The sequence below is a fragment of the Esox lucius genome, chromosome 15, assembly GCF_011004845.1.
Source record: "Esox lucius isolate fEsoLuc1 chromosome 15, fEsoLuc1.pri, whole genome shotgun sequence".
NCBI classification, from domain to species: Eukaryota; Metazoa; Chordata; class Actinopteri; order Esociformes; family Esocidae; genus Esox; species Esox lucius.
This window is the reverse complement of record NC_047583.1, coordinates 12689991-12717464: the sequence shown is the minus strand read 5'-3', so window position 1 is coordinate 12717464 and position 27474 is coordinate 12689991. Positions and strand designations below refer to the sequence as shown.

The following is a 27474-nucleotide window of genomic DNA, read 5'->3' as shown; positions in this document are numbered from 1 at the left end:
CCTTGTGATGTACACCAGAATACCAGCTAAGGTATGACAAAAACAGCCAGGCAGAATCGGAACCCAAGGGTGCTTTATTAATGTGCTCTGTGCTAACTTCAACTGGTTTCACAATCTTGTAATTTGCACGCTAGTTAATACAAACAGGGAACTGTGAACACAGCTATATTGACACACGCAACATGTTTGAAGTAATTAGGCAAGACTTGGTGATAACATTACTATCAAGCAACGCTTGAATAAACACGTACCAAAAAGTAATCAAAAAACAGGCACTGAACAGACAAGTACATCCTGCACTATAGTCACATGGTTGAAGTGAAGTCCACCATTTTTTACAAAAACATCCTTGCATCCCTGTTCAACTATAATACATTCTGGGGGAAAAATCCGACCTCTATTCTTATTCTCTGAATTTCAGCATCATACCTCCACAGCCCCATGAAGCAATTTTAATAACAACCTGCATCCTTGTCATTTTGGTTATGGCAATGCACTTTTAATATCAGTATTATGGTGCTTGAGAATCCTATTGAAGGTAAAACTGCTTTAGCAGGTCAGGTGGTATTACCACAAGCAGTTCCTTCTCTAAAATGTTCTTTACAATGAATTGCCTAAATAAACTAGCTAAAAAGGACAATCCAAGTGCAAATACTATTATAAGGCTCTTAGACATTTTGTTGTCTAGTTTTTCAAAGTATGACATATGTAAGGAAAATAAATTACAATTTCCCTACTGGAATTGAAACAATTCAACAAGGGCCTATTCTCCAGCAAATTATATTTGACAGTCAGTAGTCCAAATGAGAAAATAAATCAAATCAAATCAATCCCACATCATTCACGTCAAAACTTAAAGTGAAAGCTTTCCCAAAAACATTTGAAATAAGATTTTCAACCAGCATCATTGATAACAGAACCTTCTAGACACATTTCAGACACATTTTCAGCTTTTGCCAAGACAATAGCATTTAATCTATTAAACATTTTATCACAAATGAATCCCAAACTATATAAAAAATATTAACTCAATACGCAAAAATAGTTCTGGATTATCTTGGCAAAAGAATAATGTACAACAACAGGGATGTAAACACATTTTGGAGAAAAAACTTTTTTGTGCCTATGGAAATGTATGGGATCTTTCCAGATCATGAAACATGGGACCAGCATTTACAGCGTTCATATTTTACTTCAGTTAATGCACTTGAATTCATGTGTACTCCATGTAACTGTAACACCAAAGCAACCTATAAACTACAGTATGAATGAACCACAGTAATAGATCAACAGTTAAGTGCAACGCTCTGTGCTTTCCATTTGTTTTATACGAAACTTTCCATATTTAATGCTAGTGTACAACTAATACAATATAATTCAAATTATATTTAATCATTAGGCCTATTGCTAAGGAAAAGAATGACACAACACCACCACAATCAATTGTGGAAGATATAGCTTAAATGCACGGCCTGTTCAGGTCAAGTAAGTTAGTCATCCTTAAGAACTGAACTAATACAAGCATGAGGACTGGTACCTTCAAAAGAAATCCTTCAATTATACATAGCCTTTAAATATTGAACTGCAATTCAGGTAACAAAGTTGTAATGTAAGTAATGTATGACGACAGTACTCATACCTCATTAAAAATAAAGTGCTTGTAAGCAAAGAATTTTCATGGAGACAAAATGCTCAAAGTAACACATAAGATCTTTTCCCATCTGGAGCAACGATGTTAGTCTACTTCATCAGATAGACACAGGCCACCTTCAAAAAGTCGCAAGTGATGTATAAAATGGCAAGGCTCATAGTAGAAAACTCTTAAATCCTCTGCACATAAATCAACATGTACACCAATCAACGTTGAGTCCTTCAAACAATCTTCACATTTTCTCTTGCCTATGAAACAAAAATGGGGGTAGTTATAAATGTGGTTATAAAAATATAGGTACAGTGCACTCTGTAAATACTGAATTGACACCTCTTTGGTGTCCATATGGATTGACATCTATAGTAGACTCCAAAGGCAAACACAAATCCAACAAATTAACAGCTCTGTTATTCCTGAAAAAAAGAAATCTTGAAAATACCTGAATTAACAAAAATACATCTTAAGCCAAATGTCCAAGTACTTTTGGTGCCCTAAAATAGGGGAACTATGTATAAAGTGTTGTCATTTGTAAATGGGTCAACAAAGATACCCTGAATATATGTTGAGAATCTATATTTCAATCCCATTGCAACTTTTTTTATATAAAATTCAAAATTTTAGGAGAATAGAGCCAAAAGAAAAAAACCATTCTCTGTCCCAATAATTACAGAGTGCACTGTTTATAAGTCAAAGTTTATGATGACTGATTTCATTCCAGATCGGCATAACATTAAGTACATATATTAGTGGTAGGTAATGCGTCATCGCCCTCAGTAAAGTAGTTGAAAAGCTGGAATCTGGACACCCTCCCTATGCAATCCCCTTGAACATTACAGAAGAGCATTGTGAATGCAATGAATGTCCCAATTGGAATCTTTAACTTCCCTCTATTCTTCTTCAGTTTCTTTTCTTGTCATTCTCACCCTTTCTCAGTCCAGACTAAAATGCAGACGAGTCATGCAATCATCTTTTTCCATCCATCCATCAATGTACAGCAGAGCTGCCCAACCCAGAACCAGGAGAGATACCTTCATGTAATCCAATAATTAGCTGGAAAACAAGTCAAATCAGGTTAGTCACACATGGGGTTGGGGAAAACAGACAGGCCAGTAGCTCTCCAGGAATAGGGTTGGGCATACGTTATATACAGTGTTATCCTTATTACGAGTCCGTACGGACCTTGTCAGTGCTGGTGCTGTGGGTTGGCTGTGTATCTCTTGACTCCAGGCTCAGAAGAGACAGGTTGGAGTCAATCAGCTTCTCTGCGAAGGGAACCCCTCATAAATAAGTTACATCACACCTATAGAACTGTACCCATTTCACAAGAACAAACCATGCACAAAACAATTGCTTACCTGCGTTTCTGTTGCTACTGCTCTGGGCATGCTCTAAAGGAAGGGGCGCAGGGTCTTTGACCTCAACGAGGACACGGTTATGGCCACCTTTAGCACACTCTGATTTGGAGGCATCAAGTACGAAAGGGCCCTCCGTCCTACCTCTCTGTCCGTCAGGGGAGCTGTGTGCCGCTGCCAGGACATTACTGTCATCAACCTGATGGTCTGGGAGGTACTCCTCCAGTTCCATTGCGGTATAGCTGTTTTTGCTGGGGGAGGCAACTTTTAACACACAGGCTCCCTTGGTTTCTGAGCATGCAGTGTTCTGGGCTCCAGTACTGGGCTTTTCACTGGTCCCGGGCCCCTTGATGAGCTCTGAGAAGCGAACCTTTTTATCGGTTGTTCGAGGGGATGAGCCCTCAGCCTTCCTCGGTTTAGATGTTCCCTCTTCTGGGATGTCGGCTGTGGCCAGAACCCTCTTGGCCTGGTCCCAGCCAGGGTTGACATGTCCACTCTCCACTTCTTTGGGCTTCACTATATCCAGGGTTGATGAAGAGTCCATTTTGAGGTCACCATCTTTGACCTTGGAAGTTTCTATTGTAGTGTCATCGATGTCAGTATCTCCTAAAGCATCAAGCTCCTCCAAGAATTCCTCAAAACTTGTTTTGGCCTAATGGAGGAAAATAAATTCAGTTGGTAGTTGATAACTATATTTGCTGAGCAGAACCACAGACATCTTTCATCAAAGCACAGCTACAGTCACCAATAAACTTTGATTTGACGTCATCAGAGCAAAATATTTCCTTTTAACCCTCACCTGCAAATCCACCCCATCATTGTTGGCATCCCATCTGAAATATAAAACATTTTATGAAGTGAAGTATTTCTTTAAAATATCCTGATTTAACAAATCGTGACAGTGCTTTTCACATAATACTCTTTTCCCATTTACACTAGCTACAGAGCCTAATAAGCAACAACTGGTTAGCTCGATATTAAGAGACTACAAAGCCACAACAGTTGGCTAGGATAAAATCTTTTGACACATTGTGCTTTTTAGAGCAGTGGGTTCCTGCTACTACTACTAATAAACACACCCGCTGCCCCAAATGTTATTCCTGTACTACATATATTTCTTAAAACACTAAAAATGTATTTACATTTGCTTTGCAAGCATTTGATTGAATCGACTGACAGCAACAGTCACAAATTATTTAAAGTACTTCCCAAGTACTGTCCAATGTCTTTGATTCCTCAACGTCAGGCCACTGCTCAGTTTCTGAACATCATAGACAAACCCAATACATTCCCAAGGGCATCAGGGTCACATCTTGCCAGTGTGTCAGGATAATTAAGCTAGGCATGTGGTTTCTTTCTCGAGATATTTATCAATGAATCAACTCACCTCCTAGCCCTACCAGTAAGTCTATCTTTGCCCTTGGCTTTACTGCTGACCACTGGCACGTCTTTACCCTCCTTGTCTTTGCCTCTCGGGTGCAGATCTGGAGATTAAAAGTCAGGAGAAAGATTAGAATACTTCCTTCATGATCGGCTGAATAGTAGCTCATACTTCAACACTGAGGTAGAAGCGATTCAGATGCTGGTACGCAGTAAAAATCATTACAACTCACCACGTGAATCGGCATTTAATTTGGGGTGACCTCTCCTTGCTTGTCTTCCTCCTGAAAGTCAAACCACTTCATTAGATAGTCATACTATTCCCCAGTATTTGAGTCGACATGAGTGCCAGCTCAATATATTAGCTACAGAGTGAATTTCTCACCTCGGACAGTAGGTCCCCGTTCTCTGTCCCCTGGAGATTTCTCTGGAAACCTAAATCAAGACATTTAGCCATGCAGCGAAAAAAGTTTAACTAATATACAGTGTGGAGGTTCCATTGAAGGACGAGCAATGGTTTTAAGTTAAAAGGCAAACTTATCAGGATGAATTAAAAGTCACATGCATGTGGTTGGACAATACCTGCATTGATCCACTTACCAAACTATTTATGATACACTCATTTCAACAGCCATTTTCCTTTCCATATTTTCATTATGTGCTAAACCCAAAGCTCAAATGAAACAATGCACTGAAATGACGGCCATCTGGCTATATTTCTCATTCACAGAGTCTAAGCTCTTGAATCACAAACTATTCCTGCTCTATTTAGTCTCTGGGGCCTCTTTTTTAAACCATGCCGAAAAAGGAAAGGCATCCCAATCCCAGTTAAAAATAGTCTCCTGTTCTCTCCTCTTTTTAAAGTTTGATGTTTCTTACTTCTAAACAGTACATTTATTTACTCAGCCACTGGGTCACTTGGCTGTGTATGAAAGGGAAAACAAATAACAGAAAAGGGAAGTTATTTTCCTGTAAGGGAGGATACCACTAGGTCTTTTTGTGTATTTTACTATGTATGCATAGCAAAATAGGGTGTTAAATCAAATCATGCTGACAATACAAATGTACCAAAATGTAAATCAATTTCCCAATTGTTTGATTACGTCGGTTTTTCACAAACCATAACTTCTTCTAGTGCAAGTGCACGAACAGCTAACAAAAGGACAGTGTTGTAAAAGCACCTGGGGAGATTGATTAATAAGACTATAGCATACATTTCTTAAGAGGGCATCCTTCCCCAGATATATTGAACATTAAAACTACTCCTTCATTACCAATCATTCTGTATAGGACACAACACATTCAGCAGGTCACTTGGGCCACAGTCTTAAGTACAATACTTTCCTTGTTTACAACACTGTCTTCTGCTATAAACAAAAAATAGTTACAAAAATAGTTAAAGCAACCGTAGATGTACAGAAGTACAGAATACAAAGACTATTGTGTTAGTTAAGTTATAATGACAGAGAATGGTCGAAATGCCTGGGTAATAATCCGCACTCTGTATTTGTTACGGAGGACAAAATGAGCCAATACAGAAAAACACATTTCAACAAAAGAGCACCCAAACACGCATCAGGCAAACAGAACTTAAAGTTGCACAAACAGAAATGAGTGAATAATGACTGAGTGAGTGAATAACTGAAAAAGCAGCCGGGTGTGGGCTTACATATTGTGGGTTTTGTCCATGTCCCATGCCCTCCTCCACTGGCCCTTGGCATTTTTGTGGCGCGCCACGCGTTCACGGTCGATCTCCTCACGCTCCATCTTCCAGCGCAGGTATTCCTGCTGCTCCTCTTTGGACGTGGGGATGGTAAGGTCCGTGTCTCCCTCCAGACCTGGCCCCCCTGGCTCCTGCGAGGAGAGCACAAGCGGAAGTCATAACTTAGTGTCGATGATCAAAACATACACAAGGCCAGACATCAGTTGGGTATTATGGCTGAGAGAGGAAGACTCATTCACACACTGTGTGAGATAATGACTTGGCCTTGGGTTGGCGGAGCCTCTGTGCAGTCCAGAAGATCAGAGGAGCAGCAGGGGTCTGACAGAGTGCTCCTGGTTCATAAATAAAAGAGGACATGTCTGTAGACTAGAGGGCCTTTCATCACATCAGTGGAGCTAGTCACCTGGGCACCAGAGGGATATCCTGAGAGCCTCACTGTCGGTTGCTTTTCATCCAAGCTGTTTGACTCATTATCCGTCACACCGACAATCCAGAGTTGGTAGCGGACAAGCCCTAGTGTGTGGATACCAGTGGTAACGCGGCCATGACCACATTAATGACCTGCCAATAAAAAACGAGCTCGGAGAGATGCCCCCTGAAGGGCCTAGCGGTGGGGTGCTGGCCATATGAGGCACCTCAAATATCACCAGGCTCGGCCTTCAGGGGGGGCTACATGCCTGGCGACACCAGGGGGAGGGAAAAGGCCGGTGGTTGTCTCTTCTGGGAGTGTGCACGCGAGGAGTGCATGTGCTCGTAAGGTTTTGATTGGTGAAGACACAGACAAAATAACATAGCAATTACTGTGTCAACTGGGGGGCGGTGAATGGTTCTCCATTCACACACAGTCAGTAAAGGGTTTCGATAAGAGGAAGGGACCAGCCATGTGAAAATAACTAGAGTTGAAGAGTTGAAGAGACTAAAATGAGAGCAAGCGAGAGAGAGAGAGGCGATATTCTCCTCCAAGTGTCGACCAATCAGAGACAGGTAAACATGTAGATCCCCCACAGGCGGTATTGGGAACGTGGCGTCCGTGATCATCCCTGACTTTTCTTTTCCTCACTCCTTCCTGTCTCTTCTCCCCCAGCCCTGGGGGATGCAGGGGCCATAAGAGACAGCATGTCACATGTTCCAACAGGCTGGCTCGGCTGGCTCAGCCAGGCACTGATTAACACTTCCTGTCTCTGCTGTCTCCCAGGGTTACAGGAGCCAGGGAGGGGCCACACAGCCCAGCAGACCTGGGTCATTGTCAGGCCATGGTAGCAAAACAGAAAACACGTTGTAGCCCTAAAAACTGTTTTTTGGGCAAGTGCAACACTAAGTTCAAAGCTAACATAGCTGGAGGGGGTTTGAGAGGTTATGCAAGTCATTCTCCTCAGTCGGTTGGAGAACACACCAAGGTAATATAACAGACAGAGACATGAACAGCTTCGCTCGTCTCATAGCTTCTCCTCCCCTCCTCGTCTGAAGCCTGGGTCCCCTGCCTAGCTCCTCCCCCTCCTCTTGTGAAACATGTCTCCTGCCTGGCGGCTGCTTCTCCTCTCATCTGAAGCCTGTGTCCCATCTGGCTCCTATCCCTCCTCATCTGAAGCCTGTGTCCCCTGCCTAGCTCTTCCACCTCCTCATGTGAACCGTCTCTCCTGCCTGGCGGCTGCTTCTCCTCTCCTCTGAAGCCTGTGCCCCCTGCCTGGCTCCACCCCCTTCTGGTCTGAGGTCTGTCCGCCCTGCCTGGCACCTCCTCCTTCTGGTCTGAGGTCTGTCCCCCCTGGATGTTCATCCCACTCCTAAACTGTCAAATAGCCTGCACTGCTCATGACCTGTATTTAACCTGCAACACTAACACACAGTGAGCAGAGGGTCACACAGGGACACTGGGAGTGAGAAGTGGGGGGGGGTGCAATGGGGCGGGTACAAATTCATCAATTCCCAAGAAAAAGGAAAAGGCCCCCCTGAGGGCCAAAAGGAAGAGGTCTGGTCTCTTACCAGGTAAGAAGGCTCACACTCTGACAGCCAGAAAGTGTCCTCAGTCACACCCTTCCCCTGCCTCACTTCATCCTGGGAGAGAAACAGAGAGCGATAGAGGTTATCAGTACCACACAGACCTGAAGTGATTATGTCACCATCACGTCTATGAACTATGAAGTCATTGTGCAGACAAATCACAGTGCTGCAGGTCCCACCGCTGCCAATGCTATTAGTGCCACAAAAAAAAATATGTGTTCCAGTCCCCAGCAGAAGAACCCACCCAGAATTTCAGAGAGCTACACTGCCCCCAAGTGGGCACATGGTATTATTATATTTCACAGATATCAAACTGTATGTGGCAAGCCTTGTACTGCAAGTAGCAGTGGAGAGGTACAGGGTCCTTCATACATATTACACACAGTCACCTTCATCCACCCTAAGGCACCAACCTCTTGCGGATTCATTCATTTAGATTTCCCCACTAAAACAACTATAGTAACAACTATAATTCATAAAAATATCACTAAAACATTAAGTTAGGAACCTTGTTCAAAGCCAACAATTTAAAACGGACTACTAAAACAAATCCAAAAAGGCCCTTCATACTATGAAACAGAAGGGACTACAGGACTTGTGGACAACTGAACGGTTGGAAGGTCTTGTCTGCACGTGACTATGTCTGTGGCTATTTAGCCAGCCAGGCTGGACCTCTTTCAGCTTTGAGTTGATATGAGAAGTACAGTAAATGCTGCCTGACATATGCACCAAGAGTTCAGCCGACCCGCAATTAAGAGTGATAAACATTGTAAACCTCACTGGATTCGAACCCGGGTCTCCCACGTGAGTGGCCGTGTCTTTAACCGCTACACAGTGCTATGTGTTAGTACAGGGTCGGTATAGCATCTCGACATTAGATCATTTTGTCACGCGCTAACATCACATCAAGTTTGAATAATTCATTTCTTGTTAAGTTTCCCTCCACCACAAATAGCATCTATGGAATGTATGGTTTTTGCCACTGGCTGTTTTAACAGCTTATTATCCAGTAATAGGCTTACTAGTATCAACTTACTACTTGAACTTAACACAGCCAAAGCTATTTAATGGCGCAAAAGCGTTAGTTTTTCTTTCATTCGTGAATTACATTGATACAATAACTATCAATATAGGTGACAATGACTTGACTTTTTTGTCAAGTGAAAAGACGAGTGAATCGTGGAAACCCAGACTCTTTTACTGCCCAAGGGGTTTTGACTTAGCCTATTACCCCAGCTGCTGGGTTCAGATACAGCGATGGGCAAAAACTAGAGTGTTGTCAAGGTTAAAAATAAACAGAAGACCTTGTTTTCTCAACACACAGATCCCTCCTGAGCTGCAGTGCAGGCAGGTCATACATCTCAAAACTATCTTGCCCAATGTTTTTTCAAAAACCTTTTATAAATGATTTTGGGGAATATTTAATATTCACCCCAATATTTATTAAATTCAAAGGTTCTATTGTCAACCTTAGAAAATCTCCTTACTAAATAAGCCAAGTCTACCACTTCCAAGTCAGTGTAAGACTATGGGCTTTTTTACATGATGATACATTTTCCAAGACCGAATCTTGAGACGCAAGATTTTGTTGTGTAACCTTGCAGATATCGATAGCTCAAGACGGCAGCTTCCGAAGTAACATTCGCCATGACTTTGGATCGAGCCCCGGTCGAGGTTTGCAAGGGTGAGGACAACAGTGTGGGAACTGTACGAAGTTTCTGGGCAGGGCACATGCATATCGCTTGATTAACCCATGATTGAGGGCCACAATCCTGAGTCTTTTGTCTCAAACAAGCCGGTGTAAAATCACCCACTATGGAAATTATACAAATACATTTTTCTATTCACACTAGCAACGAGAAACTCTAGCTGCACTGTCAGGCAAAACACATCTGGGCACATCACTCTGGCCAGACCAGTGACTTGAAGGGCAGAATGTTGTTTACCTGGTAACTAACATGACACTCTCAGTCCAATGAGTGCTGTTGCTGGTGATAGCAGAATCATTTCAGTGTCAGTGTGAGATGTTTTTAGGTGCTTCCCAACAACTATTTTTCTTTAATTATTTTTATGGCGCTCAAAAGACATACACAATCAGACAATATACATCACCACTCAATACACAGAGTGAGAAACAGCCTTTAGACCACAGTCGGGAAAGTGTCCCACATTACCTCGAAAAGCGACATGTGACAATTTTACTCTGTATAAATTAAAAGTATCTCTCACGCAAATCTGGCAACAAGTCTTATTCATTTAAATAAAACCAGTCTAGCGTACAAACGCTAAATGTGAAAGGGGTTCTGGGAGTTCTGAAAAGCATCAGGGAGCTTTTCTGAGAAGTGATTTAGAACACCTTCAGAGTCACACCACTGAGGCACAGGTTTTGTTCCTCTGTACATCCCCCCCAGACTTACTCCCTCCCTCTCTCTCTCACTGTCTCTCTCTCTCTGCTTCTCTCTTTCACCCTTCGCTGGCTCGCTGTCCATACAGCGGCATAATGAGCCCATTCAGAAGAGAAAGCAGCCAAATGTTAATTAGCTTAAATCATTCTTTTCATGATGGTGGGAATGGGGAAACAATGTGGGAGAGAGGAGCAGACTGCGTGGCTCGGGGGAGCAACAGAGACTGGGAACTGCCCGGCCAGGTTCTCCCTCTCTCTCCCCAGGGCATGTTGTGATGAAACCACCCTGAGGCCCTCCACGGCACCCTAACCTGTCACCAGTCATTTCCTGTCTCGCCCCCCTCAGTCATCCCCCAATCCCAGGGACACTCCCCGTTCTCTTCCTGTCACAGCCTACAGCTCCTCCTGTTCTGTCACAGTGACTAGCCATCCTGCCACGTTGGGGAGACCTTCTGGCCCGGTCCGACCACATGGTAAGCGAACACGTTCCGATTGACTAAGAGGAACACAGGGCCGTGGACACCGGGTCAGCTGTTGATCAATACACAATTCAATACGGAAGATAAGCGTTGTCTGAGAATACAGGTGGACCCTATAGCTCGGAGATCGCTCTGGGTATGAGAAACAGAACAACATCATGTAAAGAGACAGACAGGCGTAGGATGTTGTGTTGAGGAAAAAAAGACCAAGCTACCTATAAGACATCAAGCTACACTAAAGCTGCCCTTAGAAAAAATAAGCGTATGTTTCACTACATCCAAACTACATTGTAAAATGTGGGGACAAGTTAACAGATTGTGTAATTTAATATATTAAACAGGAAACAGTTTGTCTGAATTGAAAAAAGAGAGAGTGGGCTCTATTCCTTCCTATCGGCCAGTCTGGGCTATTGTGTTATGGAAAAAATTTCACACCAATATACATAGATAATAACATGATTCTGTAATGTTGTTCACCACAGACTGACGAGGAGGTTCCAACCACTGGCGTAGCATGGTGGCGCCCCTCCGGTATGAAAATTAACAATACGGTATACATGCATGTAAAGCTGATCTTGGCATAGATTATCTTCACAGCCAATGTCTGACTGCAAGAACCACAAAGAACAACACAATATCAAATAAAAATACAGAAAAAATAATTATTATACAGGCCAAGCACGGTTGGGCTTATGAGTGTGTGGTCCTGTACCAGACCAACACCAAGGCACTAGCAGCTGTTCCTGAGACACTGTGCCCGAGGGCTCGAAATCAGAAACCATGATGCATTTCACAGAGCAGAGCCGCCAGCAGCACCGTGTGTGTGTGTGTGTGTGTGCGTACACGCAGTGCACAGTGCATTTGCACGTGTGCGCGCAGTTTCTATGAAACAACGCGCATTAGGCAGTCAATTCCAAACCCTTCCATGTAGCCTATGCATATTTCTAGACTATCGTATCACAGCGACATCATAACTCTTCCAGTTGTTATTGAGCACATAATATACAGCCACGGCCAGCCCTAAAAGGCAGGATGTTAACTCAACAGCCCTAAAACCGAAATAAAAGAAGGCACAAAATGTCATTTGTGATCGGTTTTCCCGGTTATTCACTGCAGTCATTCTAAACAGTCGCTCCGGTTGAATGAAGCTGCTGGGTTTGCTGTCCCAACAGCCTCGTTATGGGGATAACAGCCAAGCCCAGGTAGTGACAGGTAGTAGGTAGTGACCCCAGGTAGTGACAGGTAGTAGGTAGTGACCCCAGGTAGTGACAGGTAGTAGGTAGTGACCCCAGGTAGTGACAGGTAGTAGGTAGTGACCCCAGGTAGTGACAGGTAGTAGGTAGTGACCCCAGGTAGTGACAGGTAGTAGGTAGTGACCCCAGGTAGTAGGTAGTGACCCCAGGTAGTGACAGGTAGTAGGTAGTGACCCCAGGTAGTGACCCCAGGTAGTAGGTAGTGACCCCAGGTAGTGACAGGTAGTAGGTAGTGACCCCAGGTAGTAGGTAGTGACCCCAGGTAGTAGGTAGTGACCCCAGGTAGTGACAGGTAGTAGGTAGTGACCCCAGGTAGTAGGTAGTGACCACAGGTAGTGACAGGTAGTAGGTAGTGACCCCAGGTAGTGACAGGTAGTGACCCCAGGTAGTGACAGGTAGTAGGTAGTGACCCCAGGTAGTGACAGGTAGTAGGTAGTGACCCCAGGTAGTGACAGGTAGTAGGTAGTGACCCCAGGTAGTGACAGGTAGTAGGTAGTGACCCCAGGTAGTGACAGGTAGTAGGTAGTGACCCCAGGTAGTGACAGGTAGTAGGTAGTGACCCCAGGTAGTGACAGGTAGTAGGTAGTGACCCCAGGTAGTGACAGGTAGTAGGTAGTGACCCCAGGTAGTGACAGGTAGTAGGTAGTGACCCCAGGTAGTGACCCCGGGACTAACAAAGTGTATGTCTGACTGTCTGCTGTCAGCATCGGCCCTCAGCGCTCTCTCTCAACACAGCCGATAAACAACCAGGACAAGCTTGAGGCACCCTGCTACAGTATAACGACCACCCAGATCAGACCACTATTGCATAGAGAAACCCTGTATAACACTGAAAGTGACCTTTTTCCTTATTCAACAAACGCTATGTCAACTGAATGCTCTTAGGTCAGACTACAGCAGCTACTACCTAGATGAGAGCAGGCCGGATTATTTTCAGACAGACCAGTGTGAGAACAGTTTCCAGGCCCAGCCCGACTCAATCCTCGACCCGGGGGTCCGCCTCCTGTCCAACAGCCTTTGTGCTTCTTCACAGGAGGGGAGGGGCCTGACAACATGTCTGACAACTATGTAAAACAAGACAACTGTGTACCAGGCAACCAACCAGGGAGGGAGGGAGGTTGGCCAGAAAACAAGGTACAGAGCAGGAGAGGATGTGGAGGCCATATAAACCAGCACAAATCTTGACAGTGCAAAAAGTTCACAGACAACAGATTAACCCCCGAGCATTCACTGCTGACCTGCGCTCCTGTGTCCCTCTTTGCTGGTTGAGGGTGTTTTCCTCTGCCAGCGGAGTCCACACGGTACTGGTCATCCTCTTTAGGGCTCTTCACATCCAATGAACCAGGCCTTCTATCCAACCGCTCACTCACCACTCTCTTACCCTGGGGTGAGACAAACAAGGGACTGTCTTTCAAATCAGTACGGTATATTTACTTGGGGCCAGCAGTTATCCACGAACTGACCAGGACAAACTCTGGAACCTAAACATTTTTCAGGTTATTTCACTGACTACAGCCAGACACACTTCTTATAATTCCACTGCCATTGCTCAGGCACGTCATGTTCCGTACCTTTGTGTTGCCTGCCATGGTGACCAGTAGCTGCTTCCTTCTACCCCTTCCCAAACTCAACAGGTTCCCCTCCACACTCTTCTCCCCAGGCCCCTGGACCCCCTTTGGAGTGGGAGTAGCACTCACGCTTGGTTTGGTCATCACAACACGGGACTCCTGCTCAATAACAAAATAAACCTGACAGTGTGAATCACTGTCTAAATAATACATCTTTATTACTGATTGTGTAACCTATGCATGGATATGGTCTATATTCTGTCCAGATAGACAGTTCTGGCATGCTAAATGCATCTTTGTTGAAATCTCTGGAGGCAGACTGGGGCACTCACCCTGGTAGACTTGTTGAAGGTGATGGTTAAGTCCCCAGCTTTGCCCTTTGAGCTCTGCAGTGCCATTCCCTCCTCCTCCGCTCTCTTTTTGTCCTCCTCCACCTCCTGCATGGAATGAAGTGGACCATGCAACCCATGACACATAACATTTTTAGGAACCCTGTAAAATATCTAATTTATTCTTAAGTCTTCAGGTCAATACAAGGCTAATTACAGTAGCTAATGTTTCCAAGGCGGCTTGATATCTTTATTGGGGATGATGATTCAACCATTGCAGAAAGACGTCAGGTCTTTGTCAAGCTCAAATCTTCTCCTCCATGTTTACAATGCAGGTTAAAAATAGAATCTATTTCAGAATGAGAACACCATAACACAAACTCACCTGGTACCTCTTCATGAGGGCTTCATTCTTCCTGCGAAGCGCTTCAATCTTTTTATCCAGCTCCACATCCTTCTGCTCCTTCTTAAGCATTACGTCAGTGGGGTTCTGGAGAGGAGAGCGACAAGCCTCATCAGAACAGTCTTGTATAATCTTAAGGTACCTGTAAATGGTTACAGCAGATACAGTAAACACTACATTGTGGGTCCTTAACATGCTGTTTAAAGGCATTAAAATTGCCCACATGACATGATTTACTGAATGATTAGTACACCCCTATGAAATCTTATGTCTGTTTTTCAACAGCATCATGTCTGTTGTTCACATACGAAGAAAAATAAGTCCACACACGCAAAAACAAACTTGGCCGCGTTCAGTTCAGTACAGTTAATTTCTGGGGTCAGTTAGTCAGTAAAAATTCCATTCCATCCGAAATGTCTTGATGCCAGCACCACTACAGCACTATTTGTTCTCTAGCCTGTTTGATGCCAGCAGTCTCTGGCTAAAACTTTCTTGACTGCATTTAAAATGTAAGTTTAGACACACGCAACAAACAGGCAAGAGAACAAATTAACCTAAAAGAAACAATAAAAAAAATAAAAATAAGAATCTCTCAAAATGAAGTTTTCTAACTTGACTTACAACATTGTTGTTTTTCTGACATCAAAACACACTAGGTAAATATTTGAACGATCGATTATGTGCTTAATTCCGCTATCAGTTTTTCAACTTAAACCTAAATATCAGATAAACAGGGACCTTGGTGAACAAAAAAAAAACAATGTTTTAATTTTTGTATTCAAGTCATGCAACGTCCAATTCCCCAAGGGTAAAAAGACTGAAAAACTGGTTACGCACCTTACAGCAATGACTGCAACCAAACACTTCCTTCATTTTCTGATCAGTCACTGACAGCGCCATGGTGTAATTTTGAACCCCTTCATGCAAACATTTTGTAACTCACATTTGTATGTTTTTCGAGAAAGAACTGCTCGTTTCCGGCCAGAACATCTCTTTGGGGTTTAGGTCGGGAGGTAGGCTAGGCTATTCAAAAACACATTAGACACTTCACATCTTAAATCCTTCTAATATAGACTTGCTTGGGTGTTTCCTGATCATTGTCTTGTTGCATGACCTAGCAAGACTCCAGCTTCAGTTCAATGACAAAGGGCTAGAAAGTTTCCTGTAGAATTCACTAGAAAAAGTTGCATTTGTTTAATTCCATTGGTGGCAACTTATCGATGTCCTGATGCAACAAAGCATCCCCAGACCATGACACTTCCACCAACATGCTTGATCGGTGGTATCAGGGACTTAATGTGAAATACATTTTTGCCAGACATAACAGGGCCCATGTCGCTCAAAAACATTATACTTTTTACTCATCTGTCCATAGAGCCCAAAGTTCTGAATTAAATTCAGGTGCTTTTTGGCAAACTCGAGATGAGCATTCACATTCTTCTTAGTGAGCAGCTGTCAAACACTGACCTTGGCTGATGTGAGACAGGCCTGCAGATCCCAAGATGTTCTAGAGTTCCATGGGGTTGTCTGGAAGATTTTACACCTTGCTCTTGAAGAAGAATTGGCAGAGCAGCCACTCCTGGGAAGATTCACTACAGTCCCAAACTTTCTCCATCTGGACAAGATGGCTCTGACTGTGGTGTGGTGGAGCTCCAGAGGCATAGAATGCTTACGTAACCCTTACCAGACGTATATGTATCAAAAACTGTTTTCCAGAGGTGTTCCGGAGATGTGTAGAAATCAGGCCTGATTGTTTACAAAAGGCACCCAAACACCTGACCCTAATACAGTGGTAGTCAACTCTGGACATAGAGTGAATTTTTATATTTCAACCCTCTAACCAGGGACCTGGGATTCCCAGTGGGTACAGTCAATGATGTGGTACAACAGAAAACCATCAGACTCCGAACACAGAAGGGTAAAAGTCTATGTGCAGTGTATATCAACACAATCTCTTAAATGTATATTAAGTCTGACTGCCTATGTGAGAAGGTATACAATCTCAGCACTCAGCTTGGGCACCTGCAACGCCAAATGAGGTCATCAGGCGAGTGAGTGTTCCCTCACACTTGTTGACCCACTGTGAAAAGATAGGAGGCTCTGCTGCAGATGCTCAATCTTGCAAATCTGGTGGGACTTGTTGGGATGGAAACAAAACTGGATGCGTCGGAATTTGGGGAAGGTAGAAAAAGGGAACAATATTTCAAAAAGAAAAATTGGTATGGGTTTAATGGGTATACCCAACCCACCAATAGAAGTCATTGCAGTGAAGCGAGACAAGCCAGCCCTGTACATTATCCACCTGTCCTGAGCCAACAAGTGTCGTCTGCTGGACCACAGAGAACTGTCTGAATGCCACGTCCTGACAACCAAGACTCAAACACCTGGCCACAATGAAGCTGCATTACAAGGCAGCGAATTACCGTACATTACTTTGCAACTCTGGGGCCATGATTTGTTCATTAAATCCTGGCATTGATGTTAAATAGCAGTATGGTGATCTTTTGTCAGCAGTGTTAGTGCTGTGCTAATGTAGCACGGTGGGGGACAATGGTTAGCCTGTTGTTTTACCCAGTACATTGCCAAAGTGCTAGCCAAATCAGAAGGAACTTGGACATGCAACAGATTGTCCTCTACATAAACACTTCTGCGTATGATGAGTCAAACTCAAACAGAATCTGGAACGCATTTCCAAAGGCACATGGATATGTTGAGAAGAGCTAATGATGTAGAGCTGAATAACACTTGTTTCCTCTCCAAGCCCAGTGAACACCCACATCAGACAAGCTGCCGTGTCAGTTCAGAACACAACAGCTCTTCACAGCTCTCAGAGGAAAATGTCAGATCCTATTGGCTCTTAACTCAGCACAGCAGAAACAGCACGCTGAGGTACCCAAAGTTCACTAGTTCCTTTCACAGAAGCCTACAACTCATGAGGCAACCAAACCTAAAGGCACAAGCACACATGGTAAGCTGTCCATAAATTGTACCTACAATTCACCAATGTGCCAAAATGAGAGAAATGCAATTCCATTGGATAACAACACATACAAGTTCAAGGCACTAAATTCCATGAGGGCAAAATGGAATTTGCATAGATGATTTTGTATTTTGAAACGTTGTAGGACCTATATAGCTTTCCCCAAAATTATGCAAACGTATTTGATATGACAGTGAAAGTGATTTTAATGTTATTGTGCCAAAAAGCAGATTCCACAAAATGCACAACGCTTTCCATAAAATGTGAAAAAAAATTAAGTCTAACCTATTTACTTTGCCTATTTTGTATTCAAAAGAAAGGAAGAAAGTACTCACTTATTTTATTTGACTGTTTTGGGAAAAAATGAAAGTTTACCCACATTGTCCATTTTCCCACAGCATACTGTGCTTAACGTTACCATTGTAGCTCAGCCTTTGGGTGTCCTAGTGTAAAAACCCAAACCACATATTTTATAGCTCTAACTGATGCAATTGTAAGTGCACCCAATGAGGGATATTTTCCACTTACTCCTAAGCTTAGCTTTTGGTTGATAGCATGGCTTCTGGGGGCTTTGCAGCCAAACTAAACACATCCACGTGTTCCAGAGACTGTCACGATTCTAATGGGGTTACATATGAGTCAGTCGCTCCAAGTAAGGCTTCACGATATATCGTTTCGGCATCAATATTGCGATGTACGCATCCGCAATAGTCACATCGCATGGACTATTATGGAAATATTTCGGCTATAGACAGGATGTTGACCAAAAACAGGTACTTTGTCAAGAGTGCCTTGCAATTGTTGCCACAACACAACCAAATTGTTTTCGATCATTTATGGCGGCACCACAAATCTTCGTATGACGAGTGCACAGCATTTCAATGCCGTCTAAAGCTAAAATCTATTTTGGATGCATTTGCCAGTATTACACCATACTAGAAATGTTCCAAACGGCAGAGAGAAATCACAGATTCAATAACATTTCACGTCGCCAAAGACATGGTACCAATTAACACGGTTAACAAAGAGGGTTTTAAAAACATTAACCCGGTCCCTTGACAAGTGATATGTAATGCCATCACACAACTATTTTTCTCAAGTTGCCATCCCAGAGCTGTACGATAAATGCAAGACACAAGTTGCAAAAGGGCTGTCACAAGTGGAATATTATACAGCAACAACGGAGCCCTACAGAAGTCTGACCGTACACTTTATTAATGACTTTCATTACTGTTACATATTATTACCTAGAAACCTGTTCTGAAATATAAAAATGTTCACAAGTTTCATACATTTTAATTGTAGAGGATGGGGCTGGGGAAGAATGAAGGATACATACTGTCAGGTTGATAGCCAAAGCCCTTTCTGAAGACACCCTGTATTTTTTTATATCACAATATATATCGCAGAAAAACAAAATATCACAATGTCAGTTATTTCCAATATCGTGCAACACTAGCTCCAACCATTCAGTCAGGGCAATTGTCTATGTTACAAGTTAACCGCCACTCAAGACTCCGGAGGGATTTGGCTTTATCTCAGGCTCTGTGTGTCTGAGCGGAATATGGTGATGACCAGCATGTAAACTGGCCCTCCCTTTACAATTGAAGGATAAAACACATGTCAACATTTATTTGTTCAATATTCATGGACAGGGGTGACTGGTCATTAGGGGCAGGTGTGGCACAGCCACACCTGTTGTCAACAGAAAGAACTGCAACAAAATTGTTATTTTTATTTCTCAAAGATTACTTGCTATAATTGATTATCTATGAATATAGCATCTTCCTAAATTGCATATCATTTGTGTTAGGATTTTATTTCATGTTCATTGGTCCCTGCCTTGCTGCTTCAGACTGCGTTCTGCTGATTCGAGTTTGCAGTAGTAGGCCATAGGCTAAGCGTGAATGTGGGGCTAGCCCCTCTCTCACAATGCAATGTACATTGTACGTGTGAAAATATTAATACGCATGCTCAGAATGTTAGTGTGATCAATGTAGATCACACAAATTTGATGCCAAGTGGGGCTGACAGCCGGTCAATTCGTATCAAACCTGATTGGCTGTCTGTCTGGCGCCAACATTAGTTGGGTAGATTGTCTTAGCTAGCTTGTTAGCTTCACAAACGCCAGATAACTTGAGAAAATGAATGAAGTGGATTCATAAAGTAAAGTGACTGGGTGCCCATCAGCCACCGGATATTGTCATCACTCAAACTGCTGGTAAAAGTAACCGTGGGTTTAACATGGAGCGGTTTTTGAAGAAAAAGTAGCTAACGGTTAGCATACAAAAGAAGGCACTCTTCTGTTTTCCATGTCTGCTATTTGGTGGAGATGGTACTTGGTCGAGAACGGGTTACAAAGATTTGAAACATCTTTCTGGGAGGATTGCAAAACATGAGAGCAGCGGGAGTCATCTGGACAATGCTGTGAAATTGGGCTTACTTGGAAGGGTAAATGTGGCAGCCCAAGCTGACAGTGCATACAGGCGCCCCAATGAGCAGCATAACAAACAGGTGGAGGAAAACAGGTACGTTCCCAGTCGGATCATAACATGTATTAAACTGTGTGGAAAATGTGAAACCGCACTGCAGGGGTGCGACGAGTCGGTGGACTCCCTGAATCCTGGAATATTCAGATGCATTTTCGAGACTATGTGTGAGGGCGATTCGAGACTTCAGAGGCACTATGACGCTCAGCCCATCTTCAAAGGGACATCTAGCACTGTACAAAACATACTGTTAACCTGTATGTATAAAGTGTACAGGGAGGAGATAGCCAAGCAAGTGGACAAGACAACAAGCTGATCGCTCAGACTTATGATGGTGCGGCTGTAATGAGTGAAAATGTCAGAGGGGTACAGACGCTAATGAAAGACATACCCAGATTGTTCACTGCTATGCTCACCAGCTGAACCTGACCTTGCAGTGACTTTGATTAGCAAAGATGAGCATCCTGAAGGTGTTTTTTGTAGATTTAACTGCTTTTGCCACCTTTTTCTCTGGCACTCCAATACGTGTTGCGGCACTTGCTGAGGCAACACATAGACGCATTCCAAGGCCACCCGCTGTATGATGGAACTTTAAAAGTAGAACTGTCAATGCAGTTTGGGAAAACCGCGCTGCGCTGCTCCTGTGTATGGAAGACATACGCACACAACCAGGATGGGATGAGGCCACCATAAGTGAGGCATACAGCCTGTCAAAAAATCTCTGGGACCGAGCCTTTCAGCAGTTGCTGGAATAATTTTTTCTTCCTTATGCCAGAAGTTGATGTTTTATACAACATTCTGCAAAAACGGAGCATCGATGCATCTGGGATTAGCAGTGCGATCACTTGTTTCAAGGAGAATGACCAGAATATGCAGAAGCAAACTGATGAATGGGCTGCCACCGTTCACGATGGAACAGACGAGCCAGGCCGACGAGTAACCTACACAGCACTGGTGATGAAGGAGGTATGCAACACAGACATCTCCCAGGTGGAGCAGAGGTTTTCACAAAGTGACCACCTGATCGCTGCCAAGCTGGTTGACAGCTCGCTCTTCCCACAATTTGTCCTGTCATTCCCTCCATCTGAGTTTGACTGTGCGGTGAAACTATGGCCTCTAGGAAACGAGGAAAAGTTGAAGTCTGAGCTGATCACTCTGTACCGCCACATTGAGCTTCACATTGGTGAGACGGCCCTGTCTCTGTTAAGATCCATCCATGAGAACAACCTAGAGGAGGCTTTTGCTGAGACCGTCACTGCTTAAAATTATCATGAGAACACCTAAGACGACATCCAAGTCAGAGAGGAACTTTTCCACCTTGAAGAGGGTAAAAACCTTCACTCGCAATACCATGGGACAGCGTGACTCAACGCATTGGCCATGTTGTCCGTCGAAAGCCAGCTGATTCAGCAGCTACATGACTTCATTCTCAAAGTCATCGAAAAGTTTGCCCAGAGGAAGAACCACTGTGCCACTTTTCTCTTCAGGTGAGCCCTAAGCCTTGGTGAGTGAAAGTATACTTTATCATCCTGCCTTTGTGGTGCTGATCCGTGCATTGGTCACATTTTTGTGCTGGATCGATTGATATAGAAGGTGACGAGTGTCAGTGTGTCCATGCTTATCTATTAAGGTTGTTGTCATAGAATGGATATGTATCCCTAAAAAGTTGTCTTTCCGCTTCGTTGTGGCCTTCAGTGGTGTTGAGCTCATTGCTGTTCGCGTATGGCCCTGTAGGCACATTGGTTCTGAGCTTGGTTACATTCCTAATTTAGGTTTGTAAATGTGACAGTGGTAATTTTACATGTGTGAGAGAGAAGGAGAGCAATTACACAAGAAGGTCTCTCTCTCTCTTCAGTATGTGTACTACAACACCTGGTAGAAGCAAGCCGTTCTGTCATTAAAAGTGTTTTGTGGAGCCACGCCGTTTGTTGATATGTTAAATAAACCTCAGTAGCAAGAGGGAGTTTGAATGCTTTACTGTTATGTATCTTACATGTTGAAATGGTTTGTGCCACACTAATGTTTTACATATAAAAACGCCACTGTTCACAGACATCTTAGCGACAGTTTGCAAGATTCTGCTGTACGCAGAAAAAGAAAAACGGTGCTGCTAGCACAAACATATCGGAATCAGGCAACACAATGACAAGACCGAATTCACCCACGTCTGTGTGAGGACGGATTTGTATGGGAAAAGCCCATTCTGTCTTTGCCATCCCACTGTCACACTGTCATCATTGTAATGGGTTTCCTGTTACGAGTAAGAACGCTTAAAACACAGCAACTAGCACTAATGGTGACAGTCTGAAACATAATACAAGTAACAAGTGGCCATAACAAAGCTGGACCCAGGTCATCTAGTCTAATCTACGTACCTGACAGTGAAACAACAAGCCTAACCCCAAACCATAACAAACATACCACTTAGAACCGTGATCTGTAAAGGTCCCCCCATAAGGGCTACGTTGAGGTGGAACCCAGCAGATAGCCAGAGAAAGGCAGGAGGTGGCACTCACTGCAAAGCTGCCTGCCTGCCAGTCACCCACTGTCTCCACAGTGACGACAAAAGAGAATCCTGGCCGCTCCATGTGACATTCCGCTCAATGCAGAACAATGAGTCACAGCGTAGCCCACACCACTCAGCACTCAGGGTCCGCTCCGAATCCTTCCATGTCGTTTCACTGCCACTGCACCGGCCGCAAAGAATGGCTGCCAGACTCCTGTCGCAGATGGTCGGGAGAATTAGGAGGAGGAGCGTTTGTCAGACGTCTTGTTATAAAATGTACCAACAAGAAGTGTGTCATATTCGCAGCTCCATATTAAGAAATATCAACATTCACATGAGTTGTAAACGTCATTGTGAAGGGAAAACATGGGACAATCATCACCTACTCTATTTTTAAAGGGACAGATCATCTTTAAATGGAGTATATTTCCAGAGTAGCATAATCAATGGCAGTGACCTACAGCCCAAACTGAACATTTACCTTTGACATGACAAGACAGCATAAAATCCAATAAAAGAAAAAAAAAACTGGTAGCATAAAAACAGTGAGGCAAAAGTTAGGTGCCTTGAGATACAAGTATGGCAGAGTGGGAAATACCAAACTGCTTTAAAGCTTCTAGTTGTCAGGGTATCCAAACAAAACAGGCCAGAATGACACACCAGGAATAGGACAGGGAGGGAAAGTAACACCACAAGCTCCCATGTATGCGAATGGCAGCTCATGAGAATAGCTAACTGCAGTATCACATCAGGAGTGAGGCGGCACCACACGTGGAAAATGCTCCACTAGGACGTGGTGCACCCCTCACAGCTTGGGGTACCTTGTTTCTTACGCTCTCCCTCTTTCCACAAATGTCTAATCTCTGCGATGGAGGCTGGTCCTTTGCCCATGGTATCTGGCTCAGCCCTGCATAGTAAATACTGGCTATGGTCCTGCCAGCTGATGGCACCCATGCCCAGGGTGGCTTATGGATGTGAGGCTGGCGGCCTCTTTCGTCAGACATGTCCACCTAGCTTCCCCCCTACCTAGCGGAGGACCAGGGGAGAAAACAGAGTCCTTGTGTCTGACTGAACAACTCCATGTGGTTACAGCTACAACGTCCAGTTGAAGAGAGGGAGGAAGCAGAGAGACGAGCCTGTAGCAGGAGACACGGCAGCGAGAGAAAGAACTAGAAAGTGCAAGAACTTGAGTGGGAGAGAGAGAGAGAGAGAGAGGGAGAAACAAAGAGAAGGCACTCACAGGTCTCTCCATATCAGCGTTGAAACCTGGGCTGGGTCCAAATGCGAGGCAGTAGCCGAGGTGGCAGAGAGGGCTGCATGGAGTCCGAGATCATGCCTTGATTCTAATGAGCAAAGTTGGGCTGACAGCCAAGATGCCTAACGAATGCACAGATCACCGCTGTTAAGGTTTTTTTTTTTTTTTACAGCCCCCGTCCGTTGGCTCTCGCACTTTCCCTCACTGTCCCTCCCACTCTCACACACACATGCTCTCTCCCTCTCTCTCGTGTGCTATCTCGCTCTCTAGTTCTCTGGGGCACTTGCTCTCAGTTAAAATTATCTCATACCCCCTTTCCCTGCCTTGCCCCTCCTCCCCCTTTCCTCGGCTCACAACACGCTAGTTAAATACTGCCCCCCTCCAAACACACTCAGCCTTCTTCTCTGAATTTAAAGGGGAACAGGAGAGACCTTTTAGTTAGAATATATCTGGTCTTCTTGAGCACGATACAGCCCCTATGACAATAATTACAGACATGGTTCTGTTTTCAGCCGCTGTCATGTTATTCCAAGCATGTCCCAGTCCATAATGAGATGCATGTATTTTGCTGTCAGAACAATCCCCCTTCCATCTCTTTAACAGCTGCTTGGCCTGTGGGTGCCCAGGCAGGGTGAGGGTTGGGCCCGGGGATGGCCTGCAGGATTTCCCACATCACCTCCAGCAGAATGAACTAAGCAGACAAATGTCAGACTGATCAAATAGGCACCAGGGGAAATGAAACCGATTCATACTAGATCGCTTAGTTTCTCCGAGTGCTTCATTTACCAGACTTCTTTTCTGGTAAGTGTGTTAAGTTACCTGGCCTTTGTAGCACATTGCTCTAGGTTACAGAACATGAATGCTCATATAGCAAACATGCTTGTGCATTGACTCCCAAAAACTGTGGATTGATTAAAATGACTAACTTATATTGTACATCCTTTCAGCTCCACAGACAGCTATAGTATTTATTTGGTTCCCCATGTGATCATGGCTTGATGTGAAGGTCTGTGAAGACCTTGTGTTGTGCTCATGTGTGCTAACTGTGTTCTGTACCAACAGTGTGATCTGATGCTCTGACATTATGTAAATGAAGTCCTTAACATAAGATATGATTCATCTAGCTTTCAAAGGGTAGCTCACATTTATACAGGACAATATGATGTGTAAATGGAGACTGTATTCTTTGGGTTCAAATATGTCTTTGTTTTCGTTTAAAAAAATAAAATAAAAGTATGACAATGGAGCATCATTCAACCAACACAGCGTTTAATAGGCTACTCTCATCCATGATGGGCTTGACTAAACATACGGTTACCATGGTTACTCAATGTCTCAGTCTAAAACATGCTGCCTCAGAAAATCTGTCATTCACTCAGGGAATGTTAATGTACTTTACTGGTTGGCCGTAATGTTTCTCTGTTGGCCATTATGAAGTGGAGTTTAAAATGGTCACCGCAAAGTGTCAGTAAGCCAACTACTTTGGGACCAGTCTTCATTATGCGGTCTATGTCTATATTTTGTAGTACTTCGGTTTTGTATTTTTTAACAGTGTGAGGTACAATATGTAAACAATTAGGCAAAAGCAACAACAATGTATGTTCCCTTGCCATGAACATTAAGTATCTGAGAGTTGTAGAACTCTGCCTTTTTTTATAAAACACAGACCAGCTAGAAAGATAAAAACTAGTATACTTAAAAAGTTGAGTTATAGCCTTACATTCCCCAGTGGATATTATGTCTTGGATTGCCTCCTACAGAAGAACAAATGTACAGGTAATGTAATGTTAAAAAAGGTTTATTACATTTGGAAGGCCCTATGGGTAATCCAGACAGATTTATTATAGGTATATGATGACAGTCAAGAACAGTGGTGAACCTTGTAAATACCTTGTAGGTGTCCATTACCTTGGAGATGGCTCCATACACCCCCATTGTCATTGACAGCAATTGAGGAAAGTGAAGTGTAGATAAAGTCGACTCATGGTCACTGGCTAGGGCCTCTTCCACGTATATCTTGCCCTTCTCATTGTGCAGATATTTCATGCCCAACTCTTCCACAAGACCACCTGTTGAAGGTTTAATAATGTGCATATATTAAATAAAAATCATTTAACAGCACATTAAGATATAATATGTTTGATATAATGTACATTCTTTTATTTTTTTTTGCTTATTATTTAACGTTAGCTAGCTTGCTGATGAACTACTGTACTGTACGTGGAATTACTTTACGATCGTACAGTACTTTAAGCTAGCTAAAATAAATATCAAAATTCGTGTTAGACACTGTGATGGCAAGGATACATTGGTTAGAGAAATTTCCACAACAATACTGCATTAAAAAACAACTCGCTAAATAAAAAATAAACCTGTCTTCAACTAAACCAACTGAAATATAACTGAATTGAAGAAAAAGAAAGGTCTGGATAGCTGGTTTGCAATACCTGGGATGTAGTAAGCCATGTTGGGAGCTGAATTTTCACGGTCGCCGAAGTAGGAACTTTGCTAACTGCTACCAAATAAGATTAAAATGTGTGTCAGTATTAAGCTGCTAGCTAGTGTATTATTGGCAAACCTAACACATCTAGACTTACGTTAACATACTCCCATAAACAACAGTGCACACTAGATTGAAGTCCAAAGTTAGCGCAAATAGTAGAGATGAGTAGTTTAAATTAGTCCTTACAGCAGGGGCATTCAATCAATGGTCAGGCCTCTTGGTTTAGGTATAATGATGTTTCGGGGAGGGAGAAAAAAATTTGTTTGTTTTTTAAATGAAAATGCAATAATAATTATAATAATGTACCAATATCATATTCTCAAAATAAATAATATTAAATAGTTGCATGGACTATTTCAAAATATCCCAAATATTAAGTAATTTAGTTGATGCCATTATCCAGAGCAACTTACAGTAGTGAGCATACACATTGTCATTGTGAGTTACATAGGTGAGTTAGATGAGACCAGCCTCTGTAACAAATGTATGGTGGGGGGTCCCTGGATTGACTGATGCCTTGGGTGAGGGTGCCTGGGTAACATAAAGTTGAAGTGTCCTACCTTACAGCAAATAAACACTGCTCTTAAAACCACTAGGTGGAGCATTTGGTTTGTCCTTATAGCTGGTGTGGTAGAAGCCGGAATACTCTGGAAGATGGGGAAAACTCCATTGGTCTTGTATTAACCAGAGCAAAAAAAGCCATAGCTCTGGTGTTAGCTTTTGTGATACTATTTGGTCTGTGTACTATTCGGCCAATAGATTTTGCACCAACCTCTATTACTAAAGTGGCTAAATTGGGTAGATAACCCGATTCAGAGATGACCACAGGTAGGCTGGTGGATTAATCCAACTAGGGACCACACCTGATCAACTGAGCTAATTGATCGGATTCAGAGATTGCATAAATTCAAGTTAAATCAAAGACTTGCATAGCTTCATTCGCAACTGAGGAATTGTCACATTAGTGATTGTATATAACTTGTCAACATTTTCAGTCATGCATCCTTACATACTATAACTGAAATACAAATGTATCCAGGTTTCGCAAAAACCTGTTTCCCATCAAACAAAGGCATGTCTCTAGGGACTTTAATTACAATCTAAGGATTTCCACATATCCTTTGATATCAACAAATCTGTTTTCCCAGGTGTTGCCACTTGAATGTCTCAGTGTTCCTATAGAAAAGGCTGAGTGCTGCCA

At 43.2% G+C, this 27474-nt stretch overlaps 1 protein-coding gene across 9 annotated transcripts; it reads right to left on the bottom strand.

The window, feature by feature from the left end:
• Positions 1 to 56: 56 nt before the first annotated feature.
• ccdc9b (coiled-coil domain containing 9B) lies at positions 57 to 26384 on the bottom strand. 9 transcript variants are annotated; one of them, XR_828391.4, is made up of 16 exons: positions 26218 to 26375; positions 25661 to 25839; positions 14523 to 14627; positions 14141 to 14245; positions 13812 to 13967; positions 13479 to 13622; positions 8087 to 8158; positions 6053 to 6237; positions 4769 to 4818; positions 4617 to 4667; positions 4391 to 4487; positions 3803 to 3836; positions 3007 to 3655; positions 2831 to 2913; positions 2575 to 2701; positions 57 to 1899 (listed from the first exon to the last, which is right to left on the bottom strand). XR_828391.4 is itself a non-coding variant. In XM_010878930.5 (16 exons), exons 2-16 carry the CDS (start codon positions 26234 to 26236, stop codon positions 2636 to 2638), a joined length of 1995 nt encoding a protein of 664 aa, XP_010877232.3. In that variant the 5' UTR covers positions 26237 to 26282; positions 26368 to 26384; the 3' UTR covers positions 57 to 2635. The 9 variants fall into 9 exon arrangements, 8 of the variants coding, with proteins under 8 accessions (XP_010877232.3, XP_010877235.3, XP_010877238.3 ...); XM_010878930.5 differs by having other exon boundaries at positions 57 to 2701; positions 26218 to 26282; positions 26368 to 26384; XM_010878933.4 differs by having other exon boundaries at positions 57 to 2701; positions 25679 to 25839; positions 26218 to 26374.
• Between the last annotated feature and the right edge of the window lie 1090 nt (positions 26385 to 27474).